Source organism: Rissa tridactyla, chromosome Z, assembly GCF_028500815.1.
Source record: "Rissa tridactyla isolate bRisTri1 chromosome Z, bRisTri1.patW.cur.20221130, whole genome shotgun sequence".
Taxonomy (NCBI): Eukaryota; Metazoa; Chordata; class Aves; order Charadriiformes; family Laridae; genus Rissa; species Rissa tridactyla.
The window spans coordinates 67,388,503-67,413,165 of record NC_071497.1 but is presented as its reverse complement, the minus strand read 5'-3'; the positions used below and the strand labels follow the sequence as shown (position 1 = coordinate 67,413,165).

At 43.4% G+C, this 24,663-nt stretch overlaps 1 protein-coding gene across 1 annotated transcript in view; it reads right to left on the bottom strand.

The window, feature by feature from the left end:
- Window positions 1-15,056, bottom strand: part of ANKRD55 (ankyrin repeat domain 55) — a 47,835-nt gene extending 32,779 nt beyond the window's left edge. The window contains 5 exon segments of the mRNA XM_054186929.1: window positions 1,048-1,108; window positions 4,535-4,644; window positions 6,694-6,824; window positions 8,659-8,781; window positions 15,002-15,056. Coding sequence (XP_054042904.1) covers window positions 1,048-1,108; window positions 4,535-4,644; window positions 6,694-6,824; window positions 8,659-8,781; window positions 15,002-15,056 — 480 coding nt within the window.
- Between the last annotated feature and the right edge of the window lie 9,607 nt (window positions 15,057-24,663).

Below are 24,663 nucleotides of genomic sequence, written 5' to 3'. Positions count from 1 at the left end.
GGTGTATTTCTTACTGTTTTGGCATTTTTGCATTCATTGGGGTGTTTTTCTCAAGTGTAAGATGGGAAAACTGAAGCATTTTACTTATGCCAAGAGAACAGCTCTATTAGCTGCAGTGATTTGTGAGGATACACATTCTTCAGAAAACATGAATATTCAGGGCTTAGTACTGACACTTGACCAAATATCTTCTGAATGCCAAATGACAGTGAGCTGGACTAAAAGTTCCAAATTGCATATAGTGGTACATTACAGCAAAACATTATAGCTTGAAATTATGATCCATGGTTCTATGCAATTCGTTAGCAACATAATTCTACACCAAGACAAAGCATAAGTCTGGTTTAGGTTGTGAGCAGGGTCTGCAAACCATCCAGCAGATAAGGAAAGTTCATGGCAAAAGAGAAAATTAAGAACCCTGTGGCAGTTCTGGCACCATGGAGAAGTGTCCTTCAGCAATTTTTAGAGTAGAAGAGAAACATGTGAAAAGGCATCCAGGCTCTCTTTTGTGTCTTGGCTTCTCTATTTGGAGAATACCACATTTGGGAAGTTAACAGTCTCCTGTGTACACTATATATATATATATCTATGTGCAAGGCACAATTCTTTGAGGACCAGATGATAGCATAAAATTTTGTAGCTGTTTTGTGTAATACCAGCTTTAACATATTTTTCCCGAGTAGAGTACTTTAATGATAGGACGATTGGTAAAGGTGAAGATTTAGTCCAATGTCTAACTTCAGAGGAATCAAAAGCACTTAATGTCTTGGCAGGGGCCAAGCAATTAATGAAAAGAAATTAATATTTGATTCAAGGTACCTACCTCATAGTTGGCAGTATATGGAGACAGTTTAGTAGCCTAAAGGTGCATCACATATAGTAGGAAAAATAAGATAATGCTTTCAAAGTTCAGCACAAGTTCTATAGAAATTTTTGACTAGTGCATAGTCTCATCACAAAATTGATAGTACAGTGGACCTTTCTGAACAGCATGACTCGTATGCCCCCAGAGCCTGGGTCTGTGACTTGTAGCACAAACTCACTCACCTCATTGTCCTGATGATTAATTTCACTCAGATTTGACTGCTGCAGAAGCACGTTCAGAAGCCTGCGGAAGCAATGACATAATCAGTGTTCTGTATTCCTGACTAAATCTGAAAAATTGACATATTTTGAGAAATAAAACATGCAATTTCAAGAAAAATCAGAATGGGTGATGGGCACAGGTCAGAATCTTAGGTCTGAGCTTTGTCATACTAGAGAAGCAAATAGGACTTTCTGGCTTCCTGTGAAAAAAGAAGTTTAGTGCTGGGAATTAAAAGCAGATGCACTAGGAAGAATTCTTGTGCTGATTGCCAGGCTAGAAACAGAGTGTCTAATACTATACATGTGTGCAGCTTTTGGTAGCTTAGCAATTCATTGTCACCCGATTTCATAAAGTTTTAAAGAAACAGAAATGCTAATCACCAGTTTCTAAAAGGATTTTTCACTCTCCTCAACTCTTGGAGTAATGTGTTTTTGTGTATGTGTTCGTATGCATGTGTGTGTGCATGCATACTACATATTTACACGCACACAAACCAATAGCGTTTTACGAGGCCTTACAGTGTGTCGGCTGGGATAGGGCCATTGTTTCGGTATAAAATATAGCAGTGCATTCGTTCACATTTTATAGAATATCAGACTACAAACACTCCCCTCTGGTGGAGGGAACAGTTACAATAAAATAAGTTACGTGAAATATTATTCAAGTGCAATAATATTTTTAACACTGCATGGATTTTCCTTTTCTTTTCCTTTTGTTATCCTATGAAGATGTTCTGAAATCACTATAGATTTGGCAAAGATGGTTGTGTTTTATAGTAGGATACTAAGTGTTTGGATCATGTACATGGGTGAACCATGGAAATGAAAAGGACCATCCTGTCACAGGCTGTAACAAAGCCCAGTAGCATGGATCCTAACGTGGATGGTTCCTGCGATTCTAGCAAAAGGAAAAATATACCTTTAGTGCATCCCTAGATAAGATTGTGATGCAAATATGTGGCTCATCTGAAGGTGTGAATTTGCTAGAAACCTTCAAAACATGAACATTTAAAAGACATGCTATTTTGCAAGATGATGAGGTGTCGAGGAAAGAACTCTGATAAATGTACAGATATTGTGCAGATAAATGTATACAAGCATGCATTTATTCGCATGCATAGGAGAATGAATGAAAATCTTTCGCTGCTTTTCATGAGGACAATCTTCAACAAGTTCCAGCATGCTTTCCAGTTCAAACTGTGCTCAGGTGTGTGGATCAAGGATCAGATCAAGTTGAGAATGTTGCATGACAAATTTTGGGCTTTTTTTTTGTTTTTTTTTTGTCCCCCACCCCCAGTAATATACAACTAAATAATGTAAATTATTCAAAAGAAAGACATTTACAGTTGCTTAGGGATGATTTGGGCAATTCTGCAGGTGAAAAGCTTATCCATTCATAATGCCATCTTCAGGTGCCAGAAGTCCAAATCTTTTTTTTTCTAACTAGATCATCCCTTAAGGGTGAAGACTGTGCAGACCCCAGTGAGTTGCCAGGACTTCAAATCCATTGGTATATGGATAGAAATACTTGTAGAAAAGGGTTTTTACGTCTCCTTTTCTGAATCATACAACCAATGGCATAATGAAGGCATACTACAGGAACTCTGTAGAGAATGACATTTTAGTATTGCTTTGATTAGTTTGGTAAAAGTTTGTAAAGAGGAAGAGATATTTTGTGGTCATTTGGCATAATGACTCAGAACCTCAGAAATTCAGTATCTGAAAACAGATCTGGGTAAAAATGGATTAGTGAGCAGAAAGAAAGTGAGACAACCATAATATATTTGTAAAACCCATTTATCAGAGTTTTACAGTCTGATGCATGGGTTTGCAATCTGATACACAGTTTAACCCCAGACAGAATCAATGAAACCAGTGTATGTGAAGGAAATCTCATTCTTTGAGTGCAACACCTCTATCAACAAACTTTGGCTCACTTACATCCTTAGGCAATTATGGCAACATAAGTCAGGTCAAATGTCAGATGGCAACAACATACGTCAAATAAGCACATATTCATCCATGCAGCTGAGATTTCTCTGATATCTATTCTTAACGGCATAGATCAGGAAGTTCATGGATTCTCTTTCCACCTTTCCTCTTAGGCTCTTTGGAAGGCACTGAAGCACATAAATCAATTATCAAATCAATACATAAACTGAATGATCACTGTCTCTGTCTTTCCATGAGTCCATGTGCTGCCTTGGGCACATGGGGTTGTAGCAGCAGGCTGCCAGCTTTCAAACTTGGCTGAAAAAGTATTTCGTAGATGACCACTGAGTATACAATTTTGGCAATGACATGAGGTTCAAGACAGTGACAATGACCGTGATGGAAAAGCCTCCCCCATCTGTGCTTGGGGCAAACCCAGTAAGAAGACAGAGGAAAAGGAATTGAGCAACTGGTAAAGTCCTGTGCAGAGCAAAGGTCTGCCCGTATCCATAGAGAATGTGAAAAATGTTTGGGGAACCCTGTGTGCTGCCAGTAAAGTAGATTAGTGTTCTCTTTCAAGTAGCAGCATGTGCAGTGTTGTACAAACATTGTCTTCTTTCTTTGGAGGCTTTGTTTAATGATAGTGATCCGTACTTTTGCACAAACCTCAAACTATTCTCTCCAAGTGATGCATGAAAAACAATGATAACGTGGAAAATGAATAAAGCTGTTAAAAAAGGCTGGAAAGCAAGATCAGCAGAAATGCACAGAGGTCTGGGCTGGTCTGATACGGCAACGGCAGCAGAGCCATAGACCCAGTGATTAAGTCACATGAACATTTTACATGTACTGAATGTTATACCTGACTTTAACGTGTTCCTGTCCCTCCAGACATGATTTACTTATTGGAGTTTTTTGAGTGAATGTATTCAAATGCACAAATCAAAATTTGTTAAACCTTCCTATTATCACAGGCTGGAATGAGACAAAGAGGTTCTTTCCTAAGACTTCTTGTGAAGACACTCTGTAGTTTTTACTCCACCTTCAGTAAAAGTAGTTAAAAATGAGCCAGTCCACCAAACCTCAGCTTCCCCTTTACAGTAGGGGCTCTCAGAGAGCTTGTTGTGTGGAAGACTTTTCTCATATTTGCCATGCTACTTGAAGGAGAAGTCCAGAGATGGAACTTCTTGTAATATTTCTTGTGGGGAGGTGGCAGAAAGGTAATTGGTCAGGGGAAACCCAGGGTTTCAACCTCTGTTTTTTTTTTTTTTCCTCCTGCTGTTGTGATCTTAAGCCAGGCTCCTCACCTCACTTGGGCATATATCTCTGTCACACAAGTGTTGTACAATGCGTTTCCTCCTGTCTGCCTCCTTCATGATAACCACTAAAAGGAGGAGAAAGTCACAGGTGCATCTGTCACAGCTAACGTTCCTGACTTGGAAGGGGCTGGGTAGCTTGTGTGGGGGACCACCTGTTGAGAATCACCCAGCAAACGCTGTTGGAGCCTGGGACATACCTCACATCAGGCTCTGCGGTGGCAGCGTGTAGTGGCAGCCTCCCGTTTTTGTCGGGTATGTTCTGCTTCGCACCGTTTCTGAGCAGGCTGACACAGCCTTCCAGCCAGCCCTGAAAAAAAAATCAGAGCATGTCAAAGAGCAAAGTGAAGTGCATCAGGCCAGATCTTTGCCTGGTGATTCTGGCATGCGTGTGTGAGTGTAGCTGTTTCTGCCAGCAGGGGAACTGGTCTTTTGTTTCCCCCGAATATGGTCTCTCAGTGTTCTCAGACTCGCTCGGTCATTCCTTTCTGTGATAAGGTGTTTTCTTTACACTGCATTTTGGTTTTTCTGCAGCTGTGGCAAATACTGACTGACTAAACAGTAATTAAAGACCTGCTAATTCCTGTATCACTAGCAAATGCTACACATATTCCTGCATGTGGATTTAATTATGCTAGGTTAAACCAAGAACATGAGCACTTAATCTCATTTCCTTTATGACATTTTAGCAGGCATGGCAAATCAATAGTAAAAAGCCTTAGAGTGTGGTCTTATAAACGTTGTTGCAGAAGTTTGGATCAGTAACAGCGTTAGACTGAAAACAGCACCAAACCAGAAATGATGAATCAGTTCTTGGACTAAAACCTTCTATTGATCACCTCAAGAAAAAAGCAAGCAAACAATTGGGTTATGAGCGCATAAATCTTTCAGCATATACTTAAGTCCCAGGGAAATCAAGCAAGTGTTTAAGTGTCATTCAAACCTCTGCGAGCAACCGATAAAGACTGTTCCCTCCTGTATGAGCTACATCGGATGGGCATTACCAGCATTTGTAGGGAAAAGGGCGGCAACGATGGAATCAAAACATCCCTGTTGCAGCTCCTGGTGGAGGCATAAGATCATCAAATTCTGCATGTGATTGTGACTGTGGAGCTCTGCTGGATTCAGTTCTCTGGACAGGCATCACAGCCAAATGCTCTCTAGACCTCCAATTATATCCATTCCAGAAAGAGAAATGGAAACTTCGAAGCCTGGGTGGTTTAAATCTTTTCCAGTCACTTCTTTTTTTCCAAATAATATTTTTTCCCCTCTGGGAAAAGAGGAAGGAAAAAAGGAGCATGACACTAATTACAGGATTTTCGAAAATTATCTGGCAGAGGAAATGTTTATTCTCAAGTAAGTGGGGCATGCTCCTTGCATTGAATGAGACTGCCTGTTTTGCCATTTTCTACACTTATTTTCTGGCTGAATATTGCATAGCTGAGCAGAAGCATTGTTTTTGTCCCGGAAGAAACTAGATGCAAGGGATGCGATTTAATTAGGCTGCCACGGTATCTGTTTAAATGAACTGGCGGTCATCCAGCCATAACTCATGCTATGCAGCAAGGGTGAACATTCCTTCCTCCTTTCTGTCCAACTAAGAATGGAAGCCCACAATAAACCCGTCTGCCCAACTAGCTTGGTTCCCATCCTCTCTCTGAATCCTGAATTCCCTCCAGCGAGGATTAGAAGACTAAGGAGAAGAGGACCATCCTTGTGTGCTTCAAACAGAGCACTGCATCTCTCTTCCCAAATTTCTCCATGGGATGTCTGCCCCTACTATCACTTGCACGCATGTTGAATGGAGGATTGAGTTGCCTGTGATCTGAGTATCTGCACCGACACCTGAAGCAACTTGAACTTATGGTAACCTGGCCATCCAAGGTCCACCACTATAATAAAAAAAAGCAATGCCCTGGCTCATGTGGTGTACAGGAAAACATGCCTGCTGGCCACCAGAACTTGAGATAGAGTGTCCTCTCTGGAGCATAAAAATCTGATGTTGATGGTAGGAGGGGAGAATTTAATCTGCATATTAAGAAAAAGAGGGGACTTTCCAGTGCACAGAAACAAGTGGCTTTCCACATGGAGGACCCTGAATCTAGTGAGATCCCCATACCTTGTACTGATTTAGCAATCCAAAAGAGAAAGGACACTCTAACAGGAGTGCTGGTCCTTTTCTAATTATCATTGCTTCCAGCTTTGCATTATAGTAAAGTTTACAATTTTACTGTTGTCTAGAAACAAAAGTTTTGTAGTTTTTTTCTTTCTGTAGTATAAACAGAAATCTTATTTGGTCTGCACATTTAGTCCCTTCACTCCATCTATCTTTCCATCCTTCTCCCCCAAGTCTTTGTACCAGATAAGTTGCCAGAGATAAGCTGGTACGTCCACAAGCATCTTGAGTATTAATATTGGCTCCCATCTTCAACAGAAGCTTCACTGTATCAACCTGGCGTCCTGACACAGCATGCATCAAAGGTGTGCAACCTGGGGAAGAAAGTCAAACATTCTTTTACAATTTTTATTTTGTCAAAGCCATAAGATAGAGATATTTTCTTATTTGCTAATGTTAGCACGGGTAACTTAACAAATCCTTTCTCTGACAATGGTCCAACAGTTGTACTCAGCTTTTTGCAGGCAGGAAGTAACTGTTATGCCAGTTACTGACCACTGATTTTAAAAAGAGCCTGACTTCATTAGCAAACGCCTTGCCTCATTAACTCTGCTTCTGGAGGGAAAAGTATTTTTCTGTTGATGAGCTCCCAATACGAACTGCTGGCTTTGTACACCATTTTGGACACTGATATTCTTCAGAGTGACTAGCAGCCAGATGGTGCTTGACTAATTTTCTCAAAGCCCAGCTCCATTCTGTCTCTGTGTCTTCCAAAGATTTGTGAAATCAAGCCCTGTCCCATGCAAAGGTGTATGTGTGTGATTTGATGCTTTATGTAGCCAACAACTTATTTTAAAGACTGGATTTGCTCTAGAGTATTTTCTTTTCTGTTGTCATGAGAATTTATTTTATATTCCGCAAACATTTTCTGTGCTGGAAAAAAAATGAAATCTACATTCAAACTTCATCATGAAATATTATATCTTTTAATTGCTTCCTCTTCCTTCCATTCTGTTAACTGCTGAATAACAGCAAGAGATTTTTCTGTGGAATATGACAAAGCAATTTAAAATGACTAAGCCAGGAATAAACATGTATATTAGAAGCGGCAAGACCACTAGAAACTTCAGACATAACTGAAGAATAATTATTCTTACTGGATTCAATGCAACTGCTGAGATACATGACCTGAGGTTATGCAGACTCTGCCATATGTGCAGGATATGAGCCATATGTTTTGTCTTGCAAGTCTGGTCTTTAGTTACATTTGCGTGTACAACCTAGTAAACAATCTTATTCTGGAGCCGAAATACTTCCTTTTGCTGACCATGCTGTCTCCACCCACTGCCCTTCATAGGTCGTCCCCCTCCCACTAAAGATCTGGACTAACAGCATTTTAGCTCGATCAGGCATTTTCTCTACTGACCAATAGATGTTTTAAAGATAACAGTTAGGATGTCTGGTTTTAAGTGTGGGAAAAATTGGTAACTTGGTAAAAGCTGGTAAGGACTAGGATAGACAGTGTTCATAAGGACCCTTTAAAAGAAGCTGCAATGAAAAAATAGTTTTGAATAAACGAAGTCTTCCTTGAGAGAAGCTTCCAGAGATCTGTGGCTCTAGGTGGGGAACAGATGCATACAAAACCCAGCCAATGGACTGGATTACAATCCCTGTGTAATAACATTAAATAGTAACCTCCGCATAGAAAGAGAAGGAGCAGAAGCCTCACAAATGAAACAGACTATTTAAATCATTGCACATTGTACAACCAACCCTTTGGCAAACAATTACGTGACAAAATCTTTCAAACTGTGTCTGTACACATACTTTTAAAGCACAAAAGACTGGAACCCCCTACTCTAGACATGTGCAGAATGTATAGCATTTCACTATGATAAAAAAAAATTCTTTTTCCTTCCCTGAAATGACAACAATTTCTGAGCATCTCCCTAAAGAAGATAAAATAGATTCAAGATAAGGTCTGATTATAGCAAAACAACTTATTTGTATCCATATAAAAAAATCTTACAGTTACAGGGGGAAGGAAGTATCCAAACATGAGCATTTCCAGTGGATGTTCCAAAGAATAACTCAAATGTCCCATATTCTGCTACTAAATGTAATTTGCTGAACACAGAAATCAGGATAAAAATTTAATTGCAAGCTAAAGTGACTAATCCCCTAAGAACAAACTCAGCCTTCATTTACCCTCGCTGTCACAGCACTCCAGGATGGAAGGATCTTCTCGAATCACTGCAGTTAGTGTGTTCACATCGCCGTTAGCTGCTGCTTGGTAAACCACAGTCAAGTCAATCTCTTCTGCTGCATCACCTGCAGGGGAGGAGTGTGTCCGTGAGTAAGCAGAGAGCAAGTACAAATGATTAACAGTGAAAATAATGACACTTATTTCACTGAGTTTTTATGACTACATAACTTGAGGTGGAATAAAGTGTATCTAAGAAGCACTGTGGTTTTTGTTAGTCATCTGAAACTTGTTTTTCTTCATAATTTCTTTCGAAAACTATCAGATATAGAGACCGAGAAGACGTAAGAAAACTTGTGGAAAGTTTCCAACTCCTACAAGGAATCATGCTAACGTTAATGTAACATGACTTGAGAAACAACGAAGTAATAACTGAAGTAGCTCATAAAATTGCCAGCTATACTTTTATGAGATAGGATGAAATCAGGACACAGGTGTTTGCAGTTTCAGTGTTACCCGTGCACCAGTCAGAAGACTGAGGCTTTTCACTTCCCTTCCCTGTGGTGTCCAGGCCAATTCTCTTTTCAGAAGAGTGAACTTCTGGCAACAATGTTTTTTGTTAATAATTCCTGCAAAAAGGAAAGGCAGACTATTGCTTGGAGCCCAGGAGAGGTTTATTTCGTTTGGCAGTTACAGTATGAGGTATTATTTAGAGCACATGCCTTGCAGGACCTGTTCCTGAACACTCCCTGAATTTTTGTTTCTAGAGAAATTAATGCAATGGTTGTCTCTTTGCTTCTTTGCTTGTAGCTTCCTTCCAGAGTATTTATCCCATGCTCCACGTGCCTAAACCTGCTTTGGCCTCAAGTGAACTATTAACCTGTCAACTCAAGGAGTCAAAAGAGTCGATCTTTTGGTGCAGGGTCAAATCTGATGTAATGGTAAAATCCTCTATATATGTATTTTTGGTCAGCCACGGTGTCATGTTTAATTTTGAAAACAGATTCTTATCTCTATTAACTCAAAAAGAAGTACAGCCGCAGTGAGGTCTGCTGTTCACTGTGGCTGAGGGTCAGAGCTACAGAGCAGAACTTTTGTCCAGCCACTGCACTACCTTGTTAGCGGGAGAAAGTAAAACTGACGCCTAAATCACACTAGAGAGTTGATCAAAGGAAAGACAGATTAGGTGACTGGTGACTTAGCCTCACTGTCGTGTCTTCTGGAGATAGCATAACTATGTAAGCTGTGCAGAAAAAAGGGACGTGCTTTAAAGAGAATTTGAAAAGTTAGTAAAAAGTCTTTTTCATAATCAAATAATACATTATTATTAACACATTCATAGAAACTACATTTTAAACATTGTCATATGTACTTTTGAGTCATAAAAGATCTTTAAATATAATTTAAAAGTAATAGCCACACTATTCTCATTGTGTTCAGGTGTTGTCGCAGCCGAACCCACGTGAGCTCCATGCTGGGGTTTACAGCCCAGTGTAATTCCCCACATGTGACCTTCTCTCCCTGGGACGCAATCATCACTCTCGACTTCAAAACTTGGCTGCCATGGAAACGCAATCAGCTCTTACCCTGGGAAAGGTTAGTCTGTCAAAGCTGGAGCTCTGGTTGTGGGCTTGGGAAAACTAGAAAGCTGATGTTAAATCTGCATTCACCAGTGGCATATCTTCCCTCTCCATCACTGGAAGGAGTGATGGAGAGGGAAGAGAATTTAATTTCTTTCCTTTCTTCCAGCTGGTCTTTTAAATCAGTGGATAAAATTGTAAATTAAAAATGTTAAGTTGATTTTTATTCTACTGGGGAGTCTAATGCTGAGGGAACTGTTCATTTGGCTCAGAATCTTTGACCTCCATGCTTGGGAGATCAGGAGAGACTAGGAATCGTTGCCTCTGGAGAGTCATTATCAGTGACTAGCAATGAGAAAAGAAGTGGCTTTACCACGGGACCCATTAATCAGATTTCCTTATCATGCCAGATCTGCAGACCGCTCTCACAGTAGGTAAACTCAGCAAGGACGTGTTAATAACAAGCTCAGGTCTGGGCCAGTTCCTTTACTCAAAGAGGGGGGTAGCATGGGGTGGTTGAAGGCAAGGAGGCAAGGCAGAGCTTCATCGCTTGTGTTGCTCCTCTTGCCAGTCCTGGAGGCACACAGGAGGTGCCAGCCATGAATCTGCTTTTCCCACAGCAATTACCCTCCTGTATGAGGAGAGGAAGCAAAACTCTGAATGAATGGATGAATGAACGAAGAAGTTTTCCCAATGCCTGCTCTCGCAGAACGTGGGCTCCACTCTTGTTAAGGGATGGTGGCATGAAGCCACATCCAGGATTCACACTTCCCTACCCATGAGTCCTAGCTGTCAGCGCAAGGAGAGGCAGGTGGACCAGGCTGTCACCCTGCTGGCGAGGTAGACTGGTCCAGGGAGAACTGATAAGCGCCCATATTGTGCATCTGACATAAAGCAGAATGGTACTAATTCAGCTTCTGTAGGGTGACACAATTTCAAGTGGGGTGTCTTTAACATGACCTGTGTGGCTTTGGGTGGGGGGAGAGGAGGGAGATGGATACATGGTCTTCTGATGCCTCACATGACATGGAGCAGGAAACGCCGGGAGGGCTTGGATGTCATCTATGTTGGATGCACTTGGCTCCAGGTGACACTTCATCTTCCTCCAGCTTACCCTGTCAAGGAATGATGGGGCATGGGTGCAAAGCTTGTCGGCCAGCTCTTTTTGCAGACACCTTCCTGGGCAAAAGAGGAATGGTTCGGAGAGTGCACATTTTGCAGAAGGTGACAGTGAGGTACTGAGTGTTTGTGTCCCTGTCTGTGAGCTTCCCCTGCTGGGGAGCTCGGCTGCGGCTGGGGCACCACCACCATGGGGGATAAAGGGACTGTGAACAGCCAAATCCTGACCCTCCATCTTTGAATGCGTTGGTGTTGCTTTATTTATTATCTAGCAGGTCTGTAAATGCCAGTGAGTACTGGTGCCATTTCAGATACATTTCACATTTTATTTTGGAAAATTGCTGTGCTACTGGCAAAAGAAAGCTGTCAGTCAGCTTCAGGAAGGCAGAAGGTCCAACTAAATGCCTGTGTATGGAGCAAGGGTAGGGACAAATTGCAGGCTGGCACAATGGTGGCATCGAAAGGCCTGGAAGAATCTTACTGAGCAAAGACCAAATGACATACAAGGTTGTGACATCTTCTTTTGTAGCTAAAATCCTCAGAAAGAATCAAAGGTAAGAGTCAATCTGCCTGGAATAGGCTGCAGTGTTTTAAAAGCATGTCATTTCTTTAAGAAAAAGTAAGTGTCCTCTGGTTGGAAAAGGTGGTATATAAAGAAACATGCAGAATGATCACAGGATTCAGAACAATGAAATTACACTGCTTGTGAAATGAATTCTCCTCTGACTCTCCTATAAAGAATGCATGTCTCACATGATTTGTGGCGTCAGCTGATGTGTTGTTTTACAAAGTGCATGCTAGATGTACATAAATGGGTGCTTTCTCCTGCACTGGATTTTTAAGGTCTAAATAAATTTGCTGCAGCTTAGTTACGTGGTCTTGGCAATGAATGATTTAGACCTTGCTGAAACACTAAGTTTCAAAAACTGAAGGCTGGATAATAGGATAATTTATGTTCATTGTGAAGAAGAAATATTTATGTATACAATTTACTCCCCTCTTTCCTATAAACCCTCTTGTCTCCACCAGTAGCCAAATGCCTTACGTGATTTCCCACAGTTTGTCAGCAGGACACAATTCTGGGCAGTTTATTTGATTTCAGCATGTCAGTGTCAAGGGTCAGCAGGAGGTAGATGAGGGCAGTTTTTGGAAGTTGTAACTTGCTCTCTGTTATTATGGGTTCATTGATTGCTGAACAAAGTAGTAATCGCTGTGTGTGCCTGTCTGTGAACGTACCAGTCCAGGTTCTGTCTAGCTTCTCTGTTTAAATGGTAAATGTTTGAAGCCAAGTACAGCACACATTTAAATGGCACCAAGCAATATTAGGAGGGGAGGGTTTTCAGATCTTGCTAGGTGTCTTTAAGTCCCACATGGCTACTGCTGTTACTGTTGATAAGTATTATAAGATAATAATGAGCAGTACCATAGGAAGTGTTGCAAAGAGGCAGTAAGATTTTTAAGCCTGGAATGCTGTTTTTTTGAGCTGTAGCTGGGATAGTTTTCTGATGTGTGGGATGGGTAAAGGGTTTGTAGGGAGGGTTGGATTATTTTGTTGGACCAACAGATATTCATCTGGTATGTTTGAAAGCTAGTCTGTATTCTTCCATCGATATAAATTGCTTCAATGAAAGATATTCCCCTTCTCCTTGAAAAAAAAAAAAAAGCCTGCTTAAATCAGTGATATACCAAGACATTAACATGCTATTTAGATAAAATCCACCATGCACTGTAAATTTTGAATAGAGCTTTCTTTGCATGATAACCAATGGGTTCAGAGTCCCATTTCTGTGTGTTGACTGCTCCAGCTTCCCATCTGCCTCCCACGCAGCCGGCGGGCAAGGCAAACAGTAAGTCACAAATCACCTGATGAGCCAGCATCCCTGCAGTGGTGGTGGAGGGGAGATGAGGGGTTTATCTGGAGGGCATCCTCTTGCTGGGGAGGTGCTGTGAGTGGGGTGTGACATGGGGCTGGAGATGATGCTGGGCCGGAATCAGGACGGGTGAGTGTGTGGAGAGTGGCCTGGCAGGAGGAGGGGCTGCAGATTAGGAGCAAGGGGAGGTACAGGCTTCAGGGACAGATGTTGCTTCCCAACTCTCTCTCTTCTATCCAGATAAGGTGGTTTGAGTCAGTGGTCTCCTGCATTGCTGTCTGCCCCCTTATCTGTCTGGAGACTTGACTTCTCCTTCCCCAGCCCTGGTCATATTCCAGCCTCATTCCTAGCACCACTTCCTTCAGCCCCCAGGCAGCCATCCCCATGGCACTGAGTGAGCAGGGCTTCCCCTCTCCCTCTCCAGCCTGAGCACTGCTGGGTTGGCGTGTGGCACAAAGCATACCTGTAGTGCCTGCAGAAGCAGAGCCTGAGAACCGCTATTTGGAGCTGCAGAAGCTCAGTCAGCCCCACGCCTCCGCTCTGTTGGGGAAAACACTCCTTATGTCATTTGGACATGACCTAGGAGCACCCTTCTTCCATTGCAAGTCCCTTCCTCTTTTATCCTTGCTGGTAGTATTTTTTATCTCTTGTCACTCAGTTTTGCTTGATGGCTTCCCACTCTTCCCCATCTACTCAGAGTGGGGTCCCGACTGGGCTGGTGCAGACCAGGAGTCTCAAGACTTCCTTCGAGCTTTGAGCACTACTGTGGCTGAAAGGCAGCCCTAGGTCCACTCCTTTACATGGACTGTATTTACTTCGGGTTCACCAAAGAAGTGTAGGCAAGCACAAAAGTACAACCTGTGGGACCCAGATGCCCAAAAGGCACCACGTCTGTCTTCCTCCTGCCCTTCATCTTTTTTCTGCAGTCAGCACCTTCATGGTGGGACCAGCATGGCCATGTCAGCGTGGACACTTTGCAGGTATGCACTGGAAACTGTGGCCACTGCACACAAATTATTTGGCAAGCTGTCTTAAAGAGAAATTTGTCGCAACACAGGTAATCAAACAATGACAGCTTCCTACTTTGGGAACATAAAAGGAATGCCACTACATTCCTTATAGTGGATTAAGCAGTAAGGCATAAAAGCTTATATTGGCAAGTAAAGACATGAAATTCAGCCATTCAACTTAAAAACAGACAACAGAGAGACATTAGTATTTCCATAGCAACCTTACCATGTAGATCACGTTGTAGCTTTAAAAGATATCTCAAATTCACAATTATGACAATACTTACATTTACAGCTAAGATTTGCTGAAGTAAAGTCGTTCAGTTGTCAGCATCTAGTCCTTTTTATGTATACAAATGAGTAGACTTATGAAAATCAGCTTTTCTTGAATTTTTACTCCATTTTACACTGCTTTGTTTGCTAATATTGCAATTGTTTTTGTATATATAAATATCCATAAGAGGACCAATATATAATATAAGCAATAAACATATACATACATCTCTCAATCCAAGCATAAGAGCAATCAGATGCTGTGGCTATTCTGCTAAAAACATCTTATTTTTAAAAATCACTGTAGCAATAGGCTGAAATATCCACGTCTAAAGCTGATGGAAGAAATTCCTTCATGTGTAACCAAAATAAATCTCTATGAATCTGATCTTTTCCAAAAATTATTGTTATGCATTCTGTCAAGTAATCTTAGCACATTTGCATGGGAGACATGGGAGGACCAGAGGATTTTGAAATTAGTAGCAGGTGACTTACCTTTGTGTTGATCAAACACTGATGAGGAACTGAAATCCATTGTGGTCTATCTCATTATTTACAAACAGACCACACAAATGCCACCTCCAGGGTTTTCAGGGAAGAAGCCCATATATTACAGTAAACAATAGCTGTCGCCAATCTTCTTGTCAGAGAATTAAACTCGCTTTACGGCTGCAGATTGTTGTCAAGGCAAGGACATTATCACTAGCCTGATGGGAACGGTATATTCTGTTTGTTATGGACCCTCTTAAAATGACATCCCTGGAAGCTTGATCGAGCTCCTGACAAACGTCTCAGCTTCCAGCGAGTGCAACTGCCTGTGAGCAGCTCCGAGAGATGCTGCAGCTCACCCAGCCTCAGCAGCTGAGCGCTGCCCGTGGACAAACAAGCCTCGGAGGGCGAGTGGGACCCGGCTGGCAGACGGAGCATGTGCGGAGCCGCCAGCGCAGGTCGGGTGTGGACATCCTCACCGTGGCGGCCCAGTGGCATGTGCTGCACCCACCGGCATCCCCGTGGGACGGCTGCCTCTACCACCATCTCTGAGGATGGCTTGTGAAATGGTGTTTTCAGAGATTACCTGTTTCCTGATGTAACTCCTGCGTGGAGAAACACAAGTTAGCAACCCCTTTCTACCTTAGTTTATTGCTACCCAATTACAGTTAGTTAAAGCACCGTGTTTAATGAAGGGATAATAACTGAGAGCACACTACCATAGCTGAAGTGGATAGTGATAGCTCCAACTGCATAGTGCAACAGGTATAATAGTTCATAGTGGATGCTCCAAACCCAGTGTCTGCCAAACCAACAGCAGACCCATGTCTTCATGCTGGTTTTTTGACTGGGCCCCTGCCTCCGTAAGTTTGGAACTCAGACGCTGTACCATAAAGGGGAGGGGGCCCTGGTGAACTTTGCTTTTCGCTGGGTTGTTTCCATGGAAGAAATAAGAATAAATGGGCTGACTTGGAATTTACCTGGAGCAGAAGATCACCAGCCGTGCGTAGGGGCTGGTGGATGGGAGGGATATAACAAGTTTACTTAGCACTGTTGCACTGTAAGAGACACATCACTGCTGCTGAATAAGGCAAACTAATATATGAAAATTAGGAAAGGCAAGACGTTTTTGACCCAGAAGTGCAGACAGGACCTGCACTAAAGCTATGCCTAAGTTTGGTCAGCCTAAGAAGCCCCTAGACTTTATCCACTGTATTTATTCTGTTCTGGTGTTTTGTCCAATTCCTGTGACTTGAACGGATTCTGGAGACATAGCGTACATGTGCACACTGTAGGAATCATATCTGGAACTGATTCACATCCCAAGCATCTGCTTCTGAACCTAAATCCAACCTATGTGTTTGGAAAAAGATAGTGTGATCCAGGAAGCAATACAGCCTCAACAGCTTGAAACAAAAAAACAGAGCTGAAATTCTCCACAATGTGGCAGTGTGATCTGCTCAAGGATCCTTAACTGTTGAGAAGTGTGTGGTGGGACCGTGGAGACAGAAATTGTCTCTGTTTCTTTTCTCTGTTGCTGACTGGTTTGTGCTTTGGCTCATCTCAGGCCTTTTTTACATTGTGGAGGGATCCACCGTGTGGCAAGTGCTGTCTATGCAAGCTGGGAGCAGAGAATTGGTTATGCAAATGGCCGGCTCCTTACTGGCATCTCCTTGCCAGGAGGGTGGCTCAGGAGATGGCACCGGCAGGTGACAGTCCAGTTTGTCCAGTCTAACACCACGCCCCTGCTCAAAATGCTGCCATGGCTGCTGACTTGACAGAGGGGCTGGAGACGTGTCTGTGGTCAGGCATTTTGAACTGCAAATTATCACCCCTGGTGATCTTAAAAAGACCCCCTCCCCCCCCAAAGTGGCTTTTGCTCCCTGCGTATGACAAGAGGCCCTTTGTCCCCTCCGTACACAGGATCTCTGACTCTGGGCAGTGCTGCAGTGAAGGTTACACAGTTAGCTGGGCGCACGGCTGTCCTCTACCTGATCGGATCAGTTAAATACTCACAGTTTTACCTGCCCATTTACCATTACTGGGTCTCTGTCCTTCCATTCTGCTCCTCAGATGGAGGCAATGGGTTTTGGAGATTACTGGTCCAGTCTCACCCTTGCAGTGCGTTGGCCTGGGAATGAGGTGCATTGCGGGTATGCAGACAGGGAATGAGGGGGAGAAACACCTGGCAGCTGATTCCTTGTGCCACGTGGGGCACAGTATTCCCTATGGCATTGTGTACATTTGCCAGGGGCTCCGCCTGCCTTCAGTTATGGGAAAGGCAGGCACCTCCTCTGAGATAGGTGTCCACAGCCTACAGGGACATAGGGTTCTTCAGAGCGGGCAGCTCCTGCCCTCTAAATCCACCAGAAGCAAGGCCAATGCTTTAGCAAAACACCTCTTCCCATGTAGACACAAGTACCAGATGAACACAGTTCTGTGTCTCAGCTATGGTAGACATATCACAGCTCAGAGGCTGCCAGAAAAGCTGACATTTAGGAGTTGGGCTTCAGTCGCTGAGTTCTCTGTAAGTATCTTTTTACTGCTTCTTTAGAAGACTTGAAGGAAATGTCTCCAAATTTCTCGGTACCTCCTGTACTCAGTGGCTATGAAAGCAACTCTGTCTAAGGACAGCAAAGCCACAAAAGAGGTAGAGCCTGGTCAGCAGATAAAGACAATTGCTTTAATATAGATAATTTACATTATTCTCTAATTTAAGCAAAGTGTTCCTGACTTTTTATGCTGTCAGTAGTACTTGGGTTTTGTGTTTGTTTTGTTTTGTGTGGAAGAAAATCCTGGTACAGTAGCAGAAACACAGAGCTTTTTTTGTGTGTTTGTTTGCCTGCATTTGCCTGTGTGTCAGTGTTTGGCTATATGTAGGGTAGTTAACTCTCCTTCTCCTTCTAACTGTTGTTCATTAGGTGAATGCAAAAGCTCTAGTGAGACCACAGAGAACGGTCGAAACATGCATTCAAATGCTATGTAAATGTTATTTGCTGGGGTGCAGAGCAGGGCTGGAGACTGGAGACTGAGAGACCATGGGTGCTTACAGCTGGCAGCACCCGTGCCGTGCCACATTGCCACGAGGAGCACGGACTCAGCTCACGTATCTGCTCTTCTGCTGCCCCTGCAGAGGGCACTGGCAAGTGGGCAAGGGTTCTGCGTCCATTTTCACCCTGACAGAGTCAGTGCTTTGGGGGAAGGATGATCCTTTGCAAAGTGCCTGGAGCGGCAGTGCCCCCATGTCAGGAGCGCTGCCAGCGGCCAGCACGGCAGACACAGCGGCTCTGGGGGTGAAGAGTTTCCCTCCTTTCTTCATGGGTGTATCGCAAGCCTGAATGTTTACACCCTCAGTAGGGATCAGTAAGCATGTAATCTAGTGAATGGAAGTCAAAATGGATGAAGTGATACCATCAACCTTCACTTACCGTTTGCAATGAAACCCAGTAATAATAATTTGATTATAAAGTATTTCAGGCACCATGCTATATATTGGATTTGGAGCTCCATCCTCAGCGTTGGGAGTGTCAGCACCAAGCTCAGATGTGTGTGGAGAAGCCAGATCTCCAGCCAGGCAGAAGGATCCAGCTATGCTCTCTGGGGTCCACCCAAATGAGCAAAGTCTCTGTTAAAATGTCAACAGGTAAACAGTGACTAGAGAAAGAATAAAGTCACAGCTACATCTTAGAGGTTCCCACATGAAATGAAAGACAGAGGGAGGATCTGTTCTGCTCTGCTCCCTGTTTTGTAATGACAAATACATTCTCTGCTCAGTCAGTAGACTTTTTGAACTTCACTTCAATGGGATCTCCCTGGTACGATCTGTTGGGATATCACTAGCATCCTATGAGACAAAGGTAATAACAAGAAAATCATACCTAAGAGTCCACTTTGTAATTAGAGTAGGGCTGTTAAACAGTAACCAGATTTAGGGGTATTGTTTTCCCAAATGATGATCTGTTTGTAATTAACTAAACCAAATTTAAAAATTTTCTCAGACTGATTGTTGTGCACACTTCAGAAGGAGTGTGGAGCCTTCCACCAAGTTTATCACCCTTACCTTGCTGTAGCTTTTTCTTGTTACCCTCCAAAGATTTCCTCATGATATTTTTAGATCTAAAACTGCATTCAGTACCTCCGGCATGGTGTAAGGCTGTTTTGAAGAACCTGGCAGAGTGAGCAAGCCAGATGTGGATGTGGAGGAGCAGATGGCGTGGGTGCGGAGACCTGCTGAGTCGGGAGTGTTATGGTGCAGGTGTGTCTGTGCTGGGTACATACCCCTGTCTGTGGCACCAGGGAGCCGGAGCCAGAGCATGTCACATTCATTGTATTACACTGGTAAAGGGAAATTCATGTGCAAACCCTGTCTTTTTTTTTTTTTTTTAAATTCTGTTATTGTTCGTTCTACAGGATAACGTAAGGAAAAAAAAAAGTGCCTGTTCCAGGTCAGATCAAAAATTTACCTAGCCTGGTAACCACAGCACTCACCAGCAGCTCTCTGGCAAACTGCAGGACAAGTGTGTAGTCATCTTTCCTCTGAGCACATCCCTAGCCTCCAGCCTTTTTCAGATCGTGGCCTGCAGAGTGAAGAGTCTCTAAGGCACTCCTGTGATTCTGCAGAGTTCCAGTAGATGGTGGGGTGGGATCAGCACTTGACTCTCTGAACCGGCAGAAGTAGCTTCTAAGTAGAGATACTTGCATTGTTTTTCTGTTAAATCCTTTTAAGCGGAGGAAGAAAAGTTCATTTGTGGGAAACCGGTAATCTCTGACATTATGCAGTGCATTAAGAATGCCTGCAAATTAGTGAAGTCCCATTTCAGATATCAAATAACAGCAGAGAGTATGACTAATCATCTATGAATGGTAAGCTTTGAGAGCCTTGCTGTAAACCTTTGTGATAGTAAATTTGCATTGGTAAAATACAGGAAAAGCTTAACATGTTTTTATCTCTTTGACTACAAAATGCTCTATCTTAAACAAGAAAAGTTAGTCATTTAGAAGTAGATAGCAAATGACAGGTGGGCTGAAAACAGTATCAAGACGAGTGGATGAAGAAGACAAAAGAGACTGACTGGTGTATTTCTGAATAGCTAAAAAGCAAAGGGTGAAAGTCACCCCTTGGGACACTGAATCAGGAGAAGGCAAGTGCCTCTTCCCCAGCGGATGGGGATGTAGATGTTGGGAATCCCAGTCTCGCTCTGCCACTGACTTGCTGGGACAGCTAGGTCAACTCATCTTTGTACTGGATTTGGAGTCATAATACCCAATGGTTATGTGAGTGTCTTTGCAAGGCTGTTTACACCATTCTGCTTTCGTGTGTTTGCTGTACCACTTTTCCTAAGTGACACACAAAACCGGGCTAGTGAGAGTGTCAGCTGCTTCGGGAGCGCTACTGCCATAGCAGTGGTTGTGTCCAGACCCTGCAATGGGACATGTGGGTGACACTGGCAGTGTAACAGATCCGAACAGGCACAACTAAACAGAAAACAGGAAATTTGAGTGAGAAGTCAATTCTTAGAGGAACTGCTTCAAAAAGAAACTAGTTCGTCCTCTACTTCTGAGTAATTTTATATTTTTTATATATATATATTATATTGTATATAAGGCAAATATAAAGCCTCATGTCCAATTAACTTTGGTTGCAGAAACAACAGGAATCTATTTATTGCGTCATAAGATTATTGTATCACACAGATCTCCCCTGTTTTAATTAGTGTTTACAATATACTGATACCAGCCAGCCATGCTTCATGTTTTTTCTGTGGCAAGCCATGGAAGCACACACCTTCTTTCTAGTCCTGTTTCTGTGAATCTCTTTCTCTGCCTCTAAATCGGAGGAAAATAACAAGATTAAATCCCACACCCATATCTTTATGTTGTGTTCTTTCTAATGATTTGAGTTTCATATAATAGTGGGTATTTCTGTGCCAGGGTAAGTGCACATCTTTGGGATGCTGGCCCCTTCTGTCTGGCCTGTGAAAACACAGAAATTGCTTGCAGCCCTTACCCTGCCATCTCACCACCTGGCTGGGGAGGTAGCACGCTTCAGGGAAGCTGGCTGGCACAGGGAGGAAGTTGTCAAGGCACGGCTACAGTCAGTGACAAATCAGATTTATACATAAGAGAAGTAAAGTGATTGCTGGAAAAAACAGTAACATGAACAAAAGCTTTTTGATGGGGCCACGTTGCAATGGCAGGTGTCATTACAAAGGTGAGCATCACAATTTACACAGTGTCTGGAGGATAACTTTTTGCTTCCTCCCTTCATGTCTTGTTATTGTCTTATGGAATTTTTCTATTTACAACCACAACCTGGAACAGTTTACCTTTTCAGCTGCTGATCATTTTCCTACTGTGCATTAACTCCACCATGTGCAAGCAAAAGTTAAGTACAATGCAATGACATATGCCAGATTGTTACTTGTGCAGCTTTAGCAATGACCAGGGTAGTCCACGTGTAAGCAGGTATATAATGCGTCTGTGTGATATTGCATCAAAAGCTGCTCCTCTGACTCTCTTTGGTGTGATTACAGTGAGGTGTGTAATATGGAGTGAAGGAGCTGGTGACTTCTGTCTTTTTTATGTTTGGGGTAATTGAAGGTATGTGTCCATCAAAGTCCTTGATTAGCAATATTTTACATGTCATTGCCAAGGTATGTCGAAGCCCCAGATATGAGAATAAAAAAAAAGGTGTCTGTAACATGCAAACCACAAATTGTGGCACAGAGTTTCATCCTGCATTCCATGCATACCTGGGACTCCTGTTGATATCTCATCCCAGATTATGAGCTTTACTTCAGGTTTGCTAGTGCATTAGTAGTAATGGAGCACACAGGTCTGTGGTTTGGTATTAGTATACTTACATAAAAGTGCCAATTTAACTGTGTGCCAATGAAACTCAAACAAAAAAGTGAACGTTTAGCTGGTATCTCAATATGCGTGGTGCACTCTCTGTCAGAATTTGAAGTTAAGCATCTGAGTAGGCCACAGCACCAGAGGTAGGTTCAGAAGAAAGCCAAGCACACTGAGCTAAATGTTATCCTTCTGAAGACTTACAGCTGCTGAAGGTGCATCAAATCTGCAACCCAGCACAATCCCAGACTGAAGCAGCATCTATTATTGCTTTGATGTAGCCAGGATAGTTTCCAGACTTAGAAGACCTATTTATGGACCCCCGTTCCACCTGTACAATAACTACTGCCATTATTGTGAAATTATAGTGCTACAGGAAGGGCCAAGCAAGCACTGTGAGGGACAGGGGACAGGACAAGAGGTAACGGGCACAAAATTGAGCATAGGAAGCTCCACCTAAACATGAGGAGGAACTTTACCCTGAGGGTGGCAGAGCACTGGAACAGGCTGCCCAGAGAGGTAGTGGAGTCTCCGTCTCTGGCGACATTCAAAACCCGCCTGGACGCGTTCCTGTGCAACCCTGTTCTGGACTTCCAAGGGACCTCTACAACGTAATTCACCTCAGTGACTTTTTCTAACCTTTTTATGCCTTGTCTAGGCAGACTGGAAAATCTTGGGACCACAGAACAGCCTCAGGTTGGGTTTCAGCCCTGCGTGACACCATGGGAGCACAGTGTCAAAGAGTCATAGAGTCATAGGGTTGGAAGGGACCTCTGGAGATCATCTAGTCCAACCCCCCCTGCCAGAGCAGGGTCACACACCCGGCTAGTAGTCCTGTAACTAGCAAAGGGCTTCCAAATGGCTGTGGCAGGCTAGTGCTGGGTCACTGAATACCCTGGCTGTGGTAGCAAGTAGGGCCTTACTGTTTAAATACCAAATTGGGAGACTGCTGTATTCTGCTGCAGTCTGCTCTCATAGGCCCTGCTGTTCCAGTTTACTGGAAATAATAATATTGTAATAATATTCATCAGTTATTCATAGAAAACAGAAGATTTGTACACAGAACTGATGTGGTTTAAAATGCTTCAGTGGATGTTTGCAGGAGGACTGTTGTAAAGTTTGCTCATTTCTTACTGTGATGTCTAGAATCAGTGTGCAACAGAAATGTAGAGAACATATTTTGCTGACGACAAGTGGCTTTTATATGAAGTAATTTTTGAACTTCAGAGGACCTTTCCCGAGATTACAAAACCATCCAAGTGGGTCAAAGTGTGGCCTTAAACTATGTGGATATTTTAGCTGGCAAGAGAAACTGGAAGCTCTTTGGGACTACTTGAAAACTCTGTGTGTGTTTATTCTGCACATGATAGACAGGCATGAACTTGCTCGATTTGTGCTCTGAAACAAAGACAAGCCTGGTTTGTTAGCGCAAGCCCAGCATTGTACTAATATAGTCACACATTTTTGAGTTTGGAGTGTCTGTCATCAAAAGAAGTGTGGCAGGTGGTCAAGGGAGGTGATTCTCCCCCTCTACTCCGCTCTTGTGAAAACCCACCTGGAGTACTGCATCCAACTCTGGAGTGCCCGACACAAGAAGGACATGGACCTGCTAGAGTGAGTCCAGAGGGGGGCCACAAAGATGATCAGGGGGCTGGAGCACCTCTGCTATGAGGGCGGGCTGAGAGAGTTGGGGTTGTTCAGCCTGAAGAAGAGAAGGCTCCAGGGAGACCTTATAGCAGCCTTCCAGTACCTGAAGAGGGCTTATAGGAAAGATGGGGAGGGACTCTTTATCAGGGAGTGTAGTGACAGGATGAAGGGTAATGGCTTCAAACTGAAAGAGGGGAGATTTACATTAGATATTAGGAAGATATTTTTTACTGTGAGGGTGGTGAGACACTGGAAGGGGGTTCCCAGGGAAACTGTGGATGCCCCATCCCTGGAAGTGTTCAAGGCCAGGCTGGATGGGGCTTTGAGCAGCCTGGTCTAGTGGGAGGTGTCCCTGCCCATGGCTGGGGGGTTGGAACTAGATGGTCTTTAAGGTCCCTTCCAACCTAAATGGTTCTATCACTATATGTGCAGGAATAGGAACATGAGAGCAGATGAGAGGAGGTGCTGAGGGTTCCTCAAGAAACTGCAGCTGAACGGGGGTGCTGCCTGGCCCAGGGTGCAGCACAGCACTGTGTATGGTGTTGGGTTTTCCACGGCATAATAGGCAACAGAGGAAACCCCATGGCTTCCTCCCCGCCCTGCGGAGCTCGCGTTAGGTGTGCCTCCATGTGAAACAAACACAGAATTTCCTGGCAAAGTTTTTTACAGAGAGGGGGAAATGTTTTTCAGCCTTAACCAATGTTAAGCCTGGTTAGTCAGACTTAAAGTAAAAAAAAAAAAAATCCTGTAAAAGACTGAAAACAGGTATTAGCTAATCAAAAGGTGAACATGCACAGCTTCTTCAGAGATGTATCTGGTATGGAAAAGTCTTTGCTTTGTCTCAGCGGGCTGAGAAGACAGCTTTAATGGCAGAAACTGTCAGTGATGGCAATGCCATGTTTTCAGTCCCAGCCTGGCCTGGCAAGCTGGTGGCTGCAGGCTCACCAGCAGCTGGCTGGTGTCAGAGACAGTCCATGCCATGTGGCTGTGAAGCTGCCCTGTGGTGAGCATGGCCCCGCAGCTGGCCCAGGCTCCCAGCAAGCTCCCAGTGACCTCCCAGCGAGCTCCCAGCAAGGTCCTGCGCCTCTGGGGTCGCCCCCATCCTGAGCAGCAGCCTGGGGCTGTGCTGAAGAGTGATTTTTGCATGAAGGGGCTGTTGAATCCCCCGT